At 44.2% G+C, this 12,338-nt stretch overlaps 1 protein-coding gene across 1 annotated transcript in view; it reads left to right on the top strand.

The window, feature by feature from the left end:
• The window catches only part of Plcb1 (phospholipase C beta 1), a 691,541-nt gene that overhangs the window by 569,324 nt on the left and 109,879 nt on the right, over window positions 1-12,338 (top strand). Inside the window, exons 24-26 of the mRNA XM_005365666.3 lie at window positions 6,402-6,534; window positions 8,678-8,731; window positions 11,777-11,996. Of these exons, the coding sequence (XP_005365723.1) occupies window positions 6,402-6,534; window positions 8,678-8,731; window positions 11,777-11,996 (407 nt within the window). The remainder of the gene's footprint in view (window positions 1-6,401; window positions 6,535-8,677; window positions 8,732-11,776; window positions 11,997-12,338) is intronic.

Raw genomic sequence — 12,338 nt, 5'->3', positions numbered from 1 at the left:
AAAAAAAAAAAAAATCACTGTGTAGCATGAGGAGTTGGGGGAGATCGAATTAGGCAAAGGACCAGCACTGATATAGAAATGTTTATTATTATTACTATTTACATCTTAATTGTGAGCACATTCATGACCTACAGAATGCTGGCAGACTCAGTTCAGTTTGTGGGAGCCGTTTCTCTTCCTACCATGTGGATGGAGTATGGCGTTTAAACTGAGGTCTTAGGCATTGTGACAGCTGTCTTTACCCACTGAGTCTGATGGAAAATTTAATAAGTGTTATACATTATAGACAAAATCACAACAGGCAAATTCCCAGAGAGAGAAAGAACCACACCCATATAAAGGAACAGGTTAGAGTTCTCCCTGAGACTGGCCATTGGGGATGAGCTGCCAGGAGCCGTTAGAAGGTAGGCTCTAACTGTACTCAGTATCTCGGGCCCTAGGCCAGACACCAAGAAGGTAGGATCGGACAGGTGGGGGTGGGGTGGCAGGCAGGACTGCTGCTTCTTTTGGATTTTGCCTGTCTCTACAGTGATCATATCCGCCTAGCAGAGGACCAGAGGAAAATGTGAATACAATAAGCACCATGATTTCAATGGAGCTGGCAGGGTATTGGGCCTTTTAATGTATTAACATATGTGGCATTTTGATTGAACAAATATTCTACCATTGAGCTATATCCTAAGCTGTTTTAATCGCTTGGGATGGCCTTGGACTCATTGTGTACCCTGGACAGGTCATGAGCTCAGCTCAGCTCCTAAGTAACTAAGACAGCAGACATGAGCTACCAGACCCACTTATGCCTTAAAATATCCATAATGTTCATAGTGCCCCCTTTTAGCAAATGAGGAGATGTAAGCACTCGGGGGGAGGGGCGGTAAATTTCTTGCCCAGGGCCACAGAATTTGTAAGCAAACAAATTGGGATTGAAACACAGGTAATCCGACCTCACAACAGCTCATCTATGCCAGGATGTTTCCAAAATTTGTGTCCAGATTGGGATATTACGATAACATGCTGAACCTGGTCCTGTGGCGTGCACCACCACTGCCCTGCAGTTAAATGTTATTTTAATATTATATGTAGTTAACTATGCTGGAATGTTTTTATATCAAATCACGTATACATATTTATGTGTATGGATATTTATTTACATATACGTACCCTGAGAAAAATCATATTCTCTCTTTCTCATTTCTGAGGGAAGAAAGTGACACTAGTAATAGTTCACACATTAAATTTTCAGTCCTTACCTGTGGTTCAATACTTGGTGGGAATGCTGCATTTATTTAAATGATGGTGCAGCCCCAAGGATGTATGAAAGATCATTTAGATTGCATTCCAGTTACTACCGAAAGAACTTGCTGGATGTTGGTTGCAGAAGACACCAAACTAATTTTGCATATTAGGTGTTCATTCCTTAAGACATTTGAAAAATGGGGCTGGAGATGGGCTCCGTGCTTAAAAACACTTGCTGCTCTTGCAGAGGACCCAGGTTCAGTTCCTAGCATCCATACAGAGACTCAATACCTTTTGAATCTCCAGTTCCATGGGATCCAATGTCCTCATCTGCCCTCTAAGGGTGCTGGGAACACATTATGGTACATATCCCTACCTGATGGAAAAATATTCACGCTTGCTAAGTAAGCAAACAAATGAATAAATCTTGTTTAAAGAAATCCAGAAGACGGAAGATAAATTCATCCTGCTACTTAAAGACTTCAGCTCTCGCTAGTCCTGCTTGACTATTCAAAAATTTTCAAACACACATAAAAGTTGAAAGAATCATAAAGTTAATGCTCTTTGTCAGTCCACTGTTGAGCCCTGATCTTCATTTTCTTACATAGAGGTCACTCTGTCTTATTTCCAGTGCATATCCAATTCAGGCTGCAAAGGCAGTGTGCGTCACTCCTAAGCACGCGGTAGTGCATAGTCAGGGTGTGGCTCTCAGGACCGAGTTGACCTTCTTAGGAACAGGACAATAGCTAAGGTAATTGGGCTAATAGAAAATTGAGGCACAACTTACCTTATGTGTTTTGAAAAGCTGTTTTGGATGACATGCTGTCTCTAACAAAGCTGCACACACGCCCATATTTGTCCTCAGCAGACTGGAGTCTATACTCCGAAATTACAAATCTCCAGGTAATTCTGGGAAAGTGGCTAACCTCACCCCTTATCCACCAGAATCCAAGTCAATGCACTCTCTGTCATGTGAACCAGGTACGTTGAAGGAACAGCAGATTGCAATTCATTTTACATTTGTTTTTTTTTTTCTTTATTAGTGGGGTGGGTTTGCGTACATGAGTGTGACACCACACATAGGTGTAGATTCAGAGAACTTCTGGGATTTTGTTCTCTACAGCCACCATGAGGGCCCCAGGAATCCATCTTAGGTCATCAAGCTTGCTGGGGAGCACCAAGCTATCTCACTAGCCCAGGACTCAGGAACACTGGGGTCCTCTGATACCCCGAGGAACTCAGCCATATCTGATAGTTGAAAGGCATTTTGCCTTCATGTTAAACATGCAACAGAATTCTTAAGATGTGTATTCTCTGCTGTTTGATTATCAAAGCCAAAATGAACACATCCAGGATGGAAATCTTTTGCATTTGTACAGTGTGCCATACAAGTTCCCTTTACCAAGATCTGCAAGAATGGTTGTTAAGTTATCCACTCACTGATTCACATATGATATATATTCAATGGACTTGTGTTCATTTTAATTCTTGGAAAGATGTAATTTTTAAATATGAGATCTTGGTTTTTAAAAATCATTTTTTGGCCTCATTTTGAAGAAAAACATAGAGCAATAACCCATATGACCACTAGGGGGCAGAGGCTAAAAGCAAAAATCTAGGAAATGCAACTGAAGTCCCGTTTTCTTCATTGAAATTCATGTAATTGGATTCCAGTGGTCTTTCAATTACGTTTACAAAAACATATTTTGGGTGCCTTTATTTCTGTTATTATGTCCAGCGCCTTGGGAAAGGATTCTGTGCTTGTTTTGTTGAAACACATAAAAACAACCATTATGGCATGGCCTGGGGAAAAATGCAATCAAAAGCATTGATTTCTTTTGAGTTGGACACAGAATTTGGCTTTTGCATTTAATCTCTCATGCCAGTCTGGTGGGAATGACTTGACGTTCCAATCATATCAAAAAGTTTAAATTTAGCATTTCACAACTGTAGTTATTTAACCATTTTATTTCTTTGTTTTTCTATATCAATGCTGATTTAGTGCAACAGGGTGAGTTCCTTGGCAACAACATTCGCTGGCTTATGTGTCTCTGTCTAGCTATAACTTGCTAGTATATTAATGCTTCCTGGAGTTGCCATGATTATAGACCACAGAATAGACTTATATAATTTAAATAGCCTACTATTTAAAATATTTAGACTTTGAACTATCACAAGTTCTAAGGGAACCTGTCTGACCTCTGGCTTTCCTGTGAATAGATTTCAGTGCAGACTTTCAGAACCTTCTTTGATTGCTTTGTCCTGGGGCTGAAAGCAAGGCCCACCTGGGCGGCTGAGAGAAAGCCAGTAGACAGCAGTGTCCAGGCTACTGAGTCTTCAGCTACTTCTGTCACCAGTTTCCCTTTAGGAAAACTGTCAGCTGGGCTCCTTTACACACCCTTGTCATTGGCAACCGGTCAACAGCAGTCTGTCGTTTGCCATCATGGCTGCGCACTAACGCGTGACATCCATCCCAAAAACAATCCTAAGAGGCCCTGGCCAGTCTGACTACACAAGGAGCCGTAACCAGCTCCTCACTCTCCCTCTTCTCCTGGCATGTGTTTGGCAGGAAGAAGTGCAAGCTGCATGTTTTTCGGACCCTGGCTCAGGGCCTTTCCAGCACACAGCATCCCTTCAGCTTTCTGGCTTCGGGGTTCCAGGCAAACTCTGCTCCTCCAGTCATGGGGTGCAGAAGTCTGCTCCGGGGCTAATGCAGCCTGAAGGTGCACCTTGACCTTTTGGTCATTTGAGAATGTGGGAGCTCACATGAATATTTTATTTTCCATCCTTCCTCAAAACCTGGCAGCTACAGGTGGCAACTGAGCAGGGCCTGTCCTACCTCTAAGAGCTTTCTCAGGCTTCAGGTATGGCTTCCCTTTTCCTTCCCAAGACTCTAGGTCATTAACTCTGGGGTGGGGGTGGGGTTGTTGTTGTTGTTTTGTTTTTGTTTTTCAAGAAAATCACAAAAACCATTCTCTGTGTATAATGTGTCCTACATGGAAAAATCTGGTGACATTGAACAAGCCAAAACAAAAGCAAAGCAAACAAAAAGAAACCCTGCAGTGGCATTCCGTTTGTAGTTTCATAAATAAAGCTTGCCTGAAGATCAGAAAAATAAAACAGCCACACCCACACCGGTATAACAGCTTTACACACGGTAACAGCCTTCCACACCAGCCAGTGACGGCACACGCCTTTAACTGCAGTAGCCACAGTAACACACACCTTTAATCCCAGTAGCCACACTAGTTTGCCATAGAAACCAGGCAGTAGTGGTGCGCACCCTTAATCTCAGAACTCGAGAGGATTATAAACCAGGAGGAAATGGCTCTTAGCCTCAGTCTCATGCTGAGATTCCTGGAGGCAGGATCGCCATTTTGGACTGAGGTCGAGGTAAGAGCCAGTGGCATTTTTGCTCTCCAGATCCCCAGGCTAGCTTTATTTATTAAAATACAATTGAAATGACAGGACAAAACCCTACCCATATACTGCATTCAAGAGGCTCTCATTTGCAGTGTTGGGTTGAACAAAGAACATACCATCATTCCTCTTGGCATATGATTCTAAGGAGAATTTTCTTGATGGATGCTAACTAAATGTGATCATATCAGAGCTTACCAGTCAGAGATATCCATCCATCAAAAGACATAATTTCACAATAGTGAGACCTAATGCTTCTAGGTTATGTGGCTAGGCTCCTGTCTCTCCTACATGATGCCCGGCCTGGTACCAGGACTTATTTTTCTTCCACCCATCCCCAGGGAGACCAGCTACACTGAAGAGGCCTAACCAATGAACAAGGCTGCTTGTTAAGTTAAGGATGCATTGGGGGACTGATTCAAAGCCAGCTCTGAGGCTGTAGGAAGAGGACCATGAGTTCAAGACCATCCACAACTCCAGAGTTAGGCTTTGTTTCAGAAATAAAAAGCAGTGATTTGGGGGGGAGAAGAGAATATGAATCAGCGCTGCCATCTATATTTCTGTCTCCCTTTGGTAAAATTGCCAGTCTGCTATTTGTAATTACATGCCCAAATGCCACAGTGTTGGGGTCCAGATGACCCATGGAAGGAAAAAATTCCTGCTGTACCTGGGAAATGCACTCCATAGCAAAATGCTAGGATATAGTGGTCACGGATAAAACTTGAGGCGGACGTGGAGAGCGAGTCTAAAATAGCTGGCAAGCACTTGGAATGTTGGAAAGCGTGGCTGAAATACTGCGAAATTATATAGACAATTATTTTATAAGAATTGGCATTGATTCAGCAGACATTTATCAACCGTTTGCCTTGAATCGGACATAGCTGCTGGGGTGAATAGAAGGAGGGCTCATGAGTCTTGATATTTATCATCACGCATTGGTAATGTCGCACGGTCTTAACTGTCTCACGTGTTTATTAGGCTTGTACCAGAAAGTGTTCTAGGTACTTAAAAAAAAGTTGACTGTTTTGGTTCTGGAAGAAATCTTACAAGATAGACAATACTGTGACCTCAAATTCATCGTGGATAAAGATGGGGAGAGAGCACAGAGAGCTAGGTGACGTGTTAATGGTGTACTGGATTCGAATCCAACAATATCTGGCTCCAAAATCCGTACTCACACCCACTACATCAGTTCTTGCTGTGGCATGGAAGCTGATGACATGAAATGAAATGCTTGCTGTCTCCTCCCATGTGACTTATTCAGCATCCCAGCCTCCCCCACCCTGGACCAGGCTTACATCAATTCAGCTAGGGCTGTCTATCCCAGGACATCCCAGCCAGAAGGGCTTAGTTGTCCTTCGGCAGCAATTCTCATCTCCCCGCTATAGCAGGGGGGTCGCTAAGGACTGGTCAGATTCGTGTCTCTGTGGTCCCTTGTGTGCTTTATGTTTGCCACTCTCTTGTTTGATGGAAACACACCACCTGATCAGATCCAGAGGCCTTGTGGGAAGGCTCTCTCTGAGAGCATGGGCAAGTTGGAGTGAAAACCAGAGCCTTTTTGGGCAATTAACCTGCTACTTTGTGATTTCACACTATGCTGTGTTAATCTTGCTTTCCTGGCAGTTTCCAATTTGATGTTTCAGACTCCAAAGGAATTGTGAGAATGTCGTAATGGGTAGCCTTATTGGTATAGGAAGACAATAAAAATGATTTGAAACAAAATTAAAAGGTGTTTGTGATTTTAGGCTGAGCCTGGGGAAACGTCATCAGAGGCGCCGAGTGAAGCCAGGACAACGCCCGCAGAAAACGGGGTGAATCACACAGCATCCCTTGCCCCCAAACCACCTTCTCAGGCTCCACACAGCCAGCCAGCTCCAGGTAAACAGTGGGGACGGTGCTGTTTTCTAGATCTCCTGACTTCAGGTTCTGGGGCCTCTGCAGAAGGCTAGGCTCTGAGGAAAGAACGCGTGCCCTCGCGTGACAGGAGTGGGTGGGCAGCAGGAGGCACAGATGAATGTCCCAGGGCCTCCCAGGTTGTCTCCTGGCTCTGCTGCATCCCCCTGTGTCGTGGGATGTTCTTTGGGGGTGGATTCTGATCCACCCACTGACAGAGTTGCATTTGTTGCATTGTAAGTTGCATTCTTCAAGCAGCTTGCGACTATGCCACAGAAGCACATTCTCCCTTCTGCTTCAAGTCTCTGCCAACAACTGACTTTCCAGGAATTTTAAATGTCTGTCCCCGACCCCCGCCCAGGCAGTCTGGTAGGCCATGCATATGGGTTAGGTCATTTCATCATCATCCCAGTCCTCTGCGGGGTGTGTTCTGTTGTTGACTCATTTGGGAGGCGATGAACTTCCTGAAAGGCACAATGCCCGTGGAGGGCAAGCCAGGTCAGACACAGTACCCGATATAACTAAAGCACTTGCTATTAGCTTCTGCTCATCACCCAAGGCTACACCCAGTTGTCTCATTTCTCAGAGAAATCCTGTCATTTCAATGCAACTCACAATGGCATTCCATCTTACTCTGGTTAATGTGAGTGTGTGTGTGTGTGTGTTATATTAAAGTTATATGTGAATGTGTATGGTGTGGGGGTGTGAGAGAGAGAGGTGTAGGAGGTGGGGGTTTGTGTGTATGTTTCTCTTAACAGACTGGCCTTCCTGAGAGAGGGCTCAGCTTCACGCATTTTCTGCGGTCACCTGGTGCTAAGGAGCCGCATGCATATGATCCATCTAGTTGAATCAGTTAATAAAATAGGAGGGGAAAGAATTTCCTTCGTAAGAGTGACTTCGTGCCCTTTTCCTTCTCTGTCATGGTGAGACATGCCAATGGTGAAGTTCTCATCTTCTCATTGGTGTGCAAGGCTACTAGTTTATAAATACAGACCCTACTTCATTTGTACATCGGCTTGTAAGAAGTCAGTGAAGCCAGTCATCAGAGAGCTCACCATAGCCAGGAAGCATCATTTTCGAACGGTTATTATTTGCCACGTGCGGACATTGGCAGTGATTCTCAACTACAGTTTATTGCTGCTGGGAATAAAAAAGAATTTAACATTTTACCATTTTAATTTTAAGTGATACTTAAAAATAATTCGGCTTACAGAAAACATTTTTTAATAAATTGTATAAAATGTGTGGCACAGTTCTCTTCCCCTAAAGTCAGCCTTGAACAAGATCACAGTAAACCCTCACGACAGCGAGCTTTGTGTGGACTCTGCCTTTCTTACTCCAGTGTCCGTTTATTGCAGCAGATTCATGCTTGGGCTCCCATGCTGCTCTTGCTCAGCGTGTCTCCTAGATCGCCTTCTCTCCATAATAGCTCCTAACTCTTCTTTCTCATACCCTTATAGTTTTGAGGAATTCTGGTCAATTATTTTTTAAATGTCCCTCACTCCAAGCTGCCTCGATGTTTTCCTGTGATCAGCCTGAGGTTCTGATGTTGACATGTCCTGGTGAAATGGGGGCCCTAAATCAGAGTACTTCCCTCTGAAAGTTTTTGGTTCACACTCCCAGGTGGGTGGGAAGAGGCATCCTGGGGGTGCATATATAACCTATTTTCCCTTACACTTTGCTCAGTGGTTTGGATGTTTGATAATGGTTCTTGTCTGCAAAATTCGGTTCTTTGGTCCCCATTGTCCTTAATCACGTCATTCCTGATGTTGCCAGAAGGTGGCAGTAGCTCTACGGAGATTGAAATTTCAAATGCAAGTGGAGGGATGTCTCCATTTGCCAGGGAATATGTGGGGAACCCATACAATTGCTCATCAACGTAGGGTTGAGTCCAAGTTGCAAATTAATGAGGTTTCAGAGTAATTTTTTGCAAATAGCTTTCTCCTACAATTAGTCATAAAGAGACATAGAATTTGAGGACACAGTTCCCCGGTACTGGAGATGAAACCCAGATGGGCCAAGTGCTCTACCACTGAACTACCACCCCAAGTCCAAATATTTCTTTTTAAAATGGGGATATAAATTTGAAAATCAAAGAAAGCCATTTCTTTGATCTTTTTGGTTACAGGTTCTGTTAAGGCGCCCGCCAAAACAGAAGACCTGGTCCAGAGTGTCTTAACAGGTGAGTGCTAGCCTTTCCTCTGCACAGAAGGTAGCAACTGAACATTGCACAGTGGGTATTTAGAGGGGAGGAGATTGCCATTCACCTCTGAAAACAGCATCATTGCATTGTTTAAGTTTGTAGACATCTGGCCTGAGTTTGGTCACATTGTCTAATGTAACGTTTGGCCCGAGTTTGGTTACATTGTCTAATGTAAAGTCCCAGAGAAGTAGCCAGAGTTGGCAGACAAGACGGTATTGGCTACAAATAATAGTTTCTAAAGATTCCTGTTTCAGAAAAAAATAATAGTTTCCTCCTGGCTACAACAGCCAGTTAACAGGAATGTGTGTCTCCCTACAGTTCTGACAATAAGTTATATTTCACATATGCAGAATACAGCCTGTTTGTAACCATGAAACCCGCACTGTTTGTGATCTTTGATATGGAACTTGGGTTAGTTCGTATCATCAAGCATCGTATCATCAAGCAAAGGGACTCAAATTGACCTAAGCTTTCTTGAGTACAATTAGCACTTACTGTGTAGTGGAGTCTTAAAACCATTTCGAGTATCTGGCACAAAATAGAACAAGAAGGTATGCAACACGTGCATCAAAAATAAAACCTCTTCTAAGAACCGGATGTTGGCCAACAGTGAGGCAGGTAAGTGCATTCCACCCAGAGTGGAATGGGGGCAGGTAACTCTGCGAACAGGTCGCAGTCACCTAAAGGCAGACAGCCAAGGTGTAGTTCTGAGAAAAAGACTAAGGTGTGAGAGAGAGAGCTTGATCTCATCTGCCTGAAGATCAAAGACAGACAGACAAAATTATTCACGCTATTGGAAACCTAGGCTTAGATTATGCTTGGGGAAGGGAAGGGAGGCAGGTTCCAGAAGATGGTCTAGGGTCCTGGCAGTATTCTGGCTTTTACCTGTTGATGGTCAGTCACTGAGGCATGTGAACTTTAAAAAAGAAAAAAAAAAAGGACTGGGGATTTTGGATATATGCACTTCATGCACACAGTTATATTTCATCAACATATATAAAGCATGCCTGGCAAAATTGTAAGAAACTTAGAAGACCACAGAGCATATTTCAAAAGAATTCCGTGGGAAGCAACACTGATGTATTAGATAACACCGATGCAGGAAATAAGACGCTGGGGTGTTATCTAAAGACATATAAAGGGATACACAGAGGCAGTGGAGCTGCACCCCCACCCTGACTACGGCCAGCTCTGGGCAGCTCACCTATTTGTGATACTGTGTCTTTATGCAAATGGACATTGCTCTTAGGTCTGGGGATATTCCAAGGGATAGCCTTTTGTCCGGAGACTTTTTCAAAGGCAATTTAGGGTGCCTTTTTTTTTTTTTTTCTAGAGCACGGGAATCCCATTTCTAAACTGTCCTTGGCTGATGTCCAGAAACCATTTCTTGTCAAAAGTGAAGTGGAGTTGGTTACCAGGAAATGTGGCAATTCCTCAGGACTATAAATTCTTAATGCTGGCACTTATTTTGCGACCACCAGAACTCGGTTTGAGCCTGAGGGAAACCTTTAAATAAATGCACCTAGTTCTCTCCTCAGCTTCTTTCTTTAAAAGGAAGAAAAATGAGCTGTCAGGGCAGATGCATGGTAAGAGCAGGAAATGCTCCTTCGGCTGTTTAAAAGCCCTGGTATTTAGCAACAGATATTACCGCTCCAGTTCTCCTGTTTATGTGCAATCCGTTTAGTTTTCTATTCAGGTTTGTTGTGATTGGTGGCATACATCATTTTTGAACAGCTTGATGGTGCTAAATATTTATTGTATCTTTGCCATTGTTGTTCCTCAAACAGGAACTTCCTATCAAGAAATGGAAACATATGCATTCTGAATTAATCTGGCTCCAAATAAATAATAATTCATTGAAATTCAGACACCATACATTGAAAGGCCTCCCCTACCCCCATTCTTATACTACGAGGAAACGCAATAGGGAAACTAGTGTGGAATCTTGATTTCAGAAGTGATCATGCATTTTTAAAAGGCATGTCATAGAGGAGATGAAGTGTGCGTATGAAATACAGAGTGGTTTATAGCCAGGCTTTGTCACATTGACCTTTTTTTTTCTCACCATTGAATAAAACACTGCAGCCGTACAGGTGACCACGAGCCCTGCTGGAGTCTTGGTGAAAATTAAAGGACATTTTCTTGACACACTCGACTAGCATACCCACTGAGATATAGGGACAAACCTATGGTGTGTCTCCTGTCAGTGTGTTCCCTGAGAGATGCTGAACCTGGGTGATTATTTGTTAAGCCTCCACAGTCATGGTACCAAAAACTTCTCAACACTTTCCGTGATGTTTTTGTATTTCACCACCAGACCAGCCTTGTGAACTAATAGCAGTGTCATCATCCGTAAAACGGATGAAGCAGGTGGCCTGCTCTCTCTTCCTCTCTTCCCAGCTGTAGTGAAGCTAGGCTGGTAAAATCCAGCTTGTACTTCTCTGCAAATTTGCCCTCTCTCTAAAGGGAGGTCACCCTAGAAAGTTTATACTTCTCTGTAAATTTGCCCTCTCTCCAAAGGGAGGTCACCCCTAGAAAGTTGTGCCCCCCTTCTGAGTGTCCCAAATTCGCAAGAAGCTGGCCTTCTTTATTCATGAGGAGACCAGCCCTGGTATGCCAGTGCACACTTGGGGCTCCCCCAGGGGATTATTCAGAAGCGCACCGGAGTTGCTGTGCCTTGCTCAGTTTTTTCCACGGCTGCTCTACTTCTCTCCTTCTGCCCCCACCCCCATCCCGTCCCCTCCCTCAGTTAGTCACAGGCGCCAGAATCCCCATCCTAGACTCTATATCTAGGGAAACCAAACTTAAAAGCTACAGATGAAGAAGGAACTGGGTCTCTGCAAAGTTTGGTTGCGCCTTGCTAAACCAGTGAGACGGAGCAGTTGACCCATGGTCTGACATCCAGCTGTGCCTTTCAGCTACTCTGGCAAGGGTGGGCTGCTCCTCTCTGAGCAGGATGCCCATCTCCTTCCTCTGGACTCTGTCCGCCCTGACACTCAGCTCTCATGCCCTTGTCTGTTGCAGAAGTAGAGGCGCAGACCATCGAAGAGCTCAAGCAACAGAAATCGTTCGTGAAACTTCAAAAGAAGCACTACAAAGAAATGAAAGACCTGGTCAAGAGACACCACAAGAAAACCGCCGAGCTCCTCAAGGAGCATACCACCAAGTACAATGAGATTCAAAATGACTACCTGAGGAGGAGAGCAGCCTTGGAAAAGTCGGCCAAGAAGGACAGCAAGAAAAAGTAAGTCAATAGGTACCTGCTAATTTTATACCATGTTGGAAGAGATGCTGCCCCCCGTGAGTGATGATTTATGTGTTGTGTCTCATTTTTTAACTTGTGCCACCTCAGGGAGGATAGTCACACCACCGAGAGGACAGTCACACCGCGGGGAGGACAGTCACACCATGGGGAGGACTGTCACACCATGGGGAGGACAGTCACACCATGGGGAGGACAGTCAACCACAGAGAGAACAGTCACACCACAGAGAGGACAGTCACCACGGGGAGGACAGTCACACCACGGGGAGGACAGTCACACCACGGGGAGGACAGTCACACCACGGACAGGACAGTCACACCA

Source organism: Microtus ochrogaster, unplaced genomic scaffold (genome assembly GCF_000317375.1).
Source record: "Microtus ochrogaster isolate Prairie Vole_2 unplaced genomic scaffold, MicOch1.0 UNK3, whole genome shotgun sequence".
Taxonomy (NCBI): Eukaryota; Metazoa; Chordata; class Mammalia; order Rodentia; family Cricetidae; genus Microtus; species Microtus ochrogaster.
Note: the sequence above shows the minus strand (reverse complement) of the source record. Positions and strands in the feature narration are given on the sequence as shown.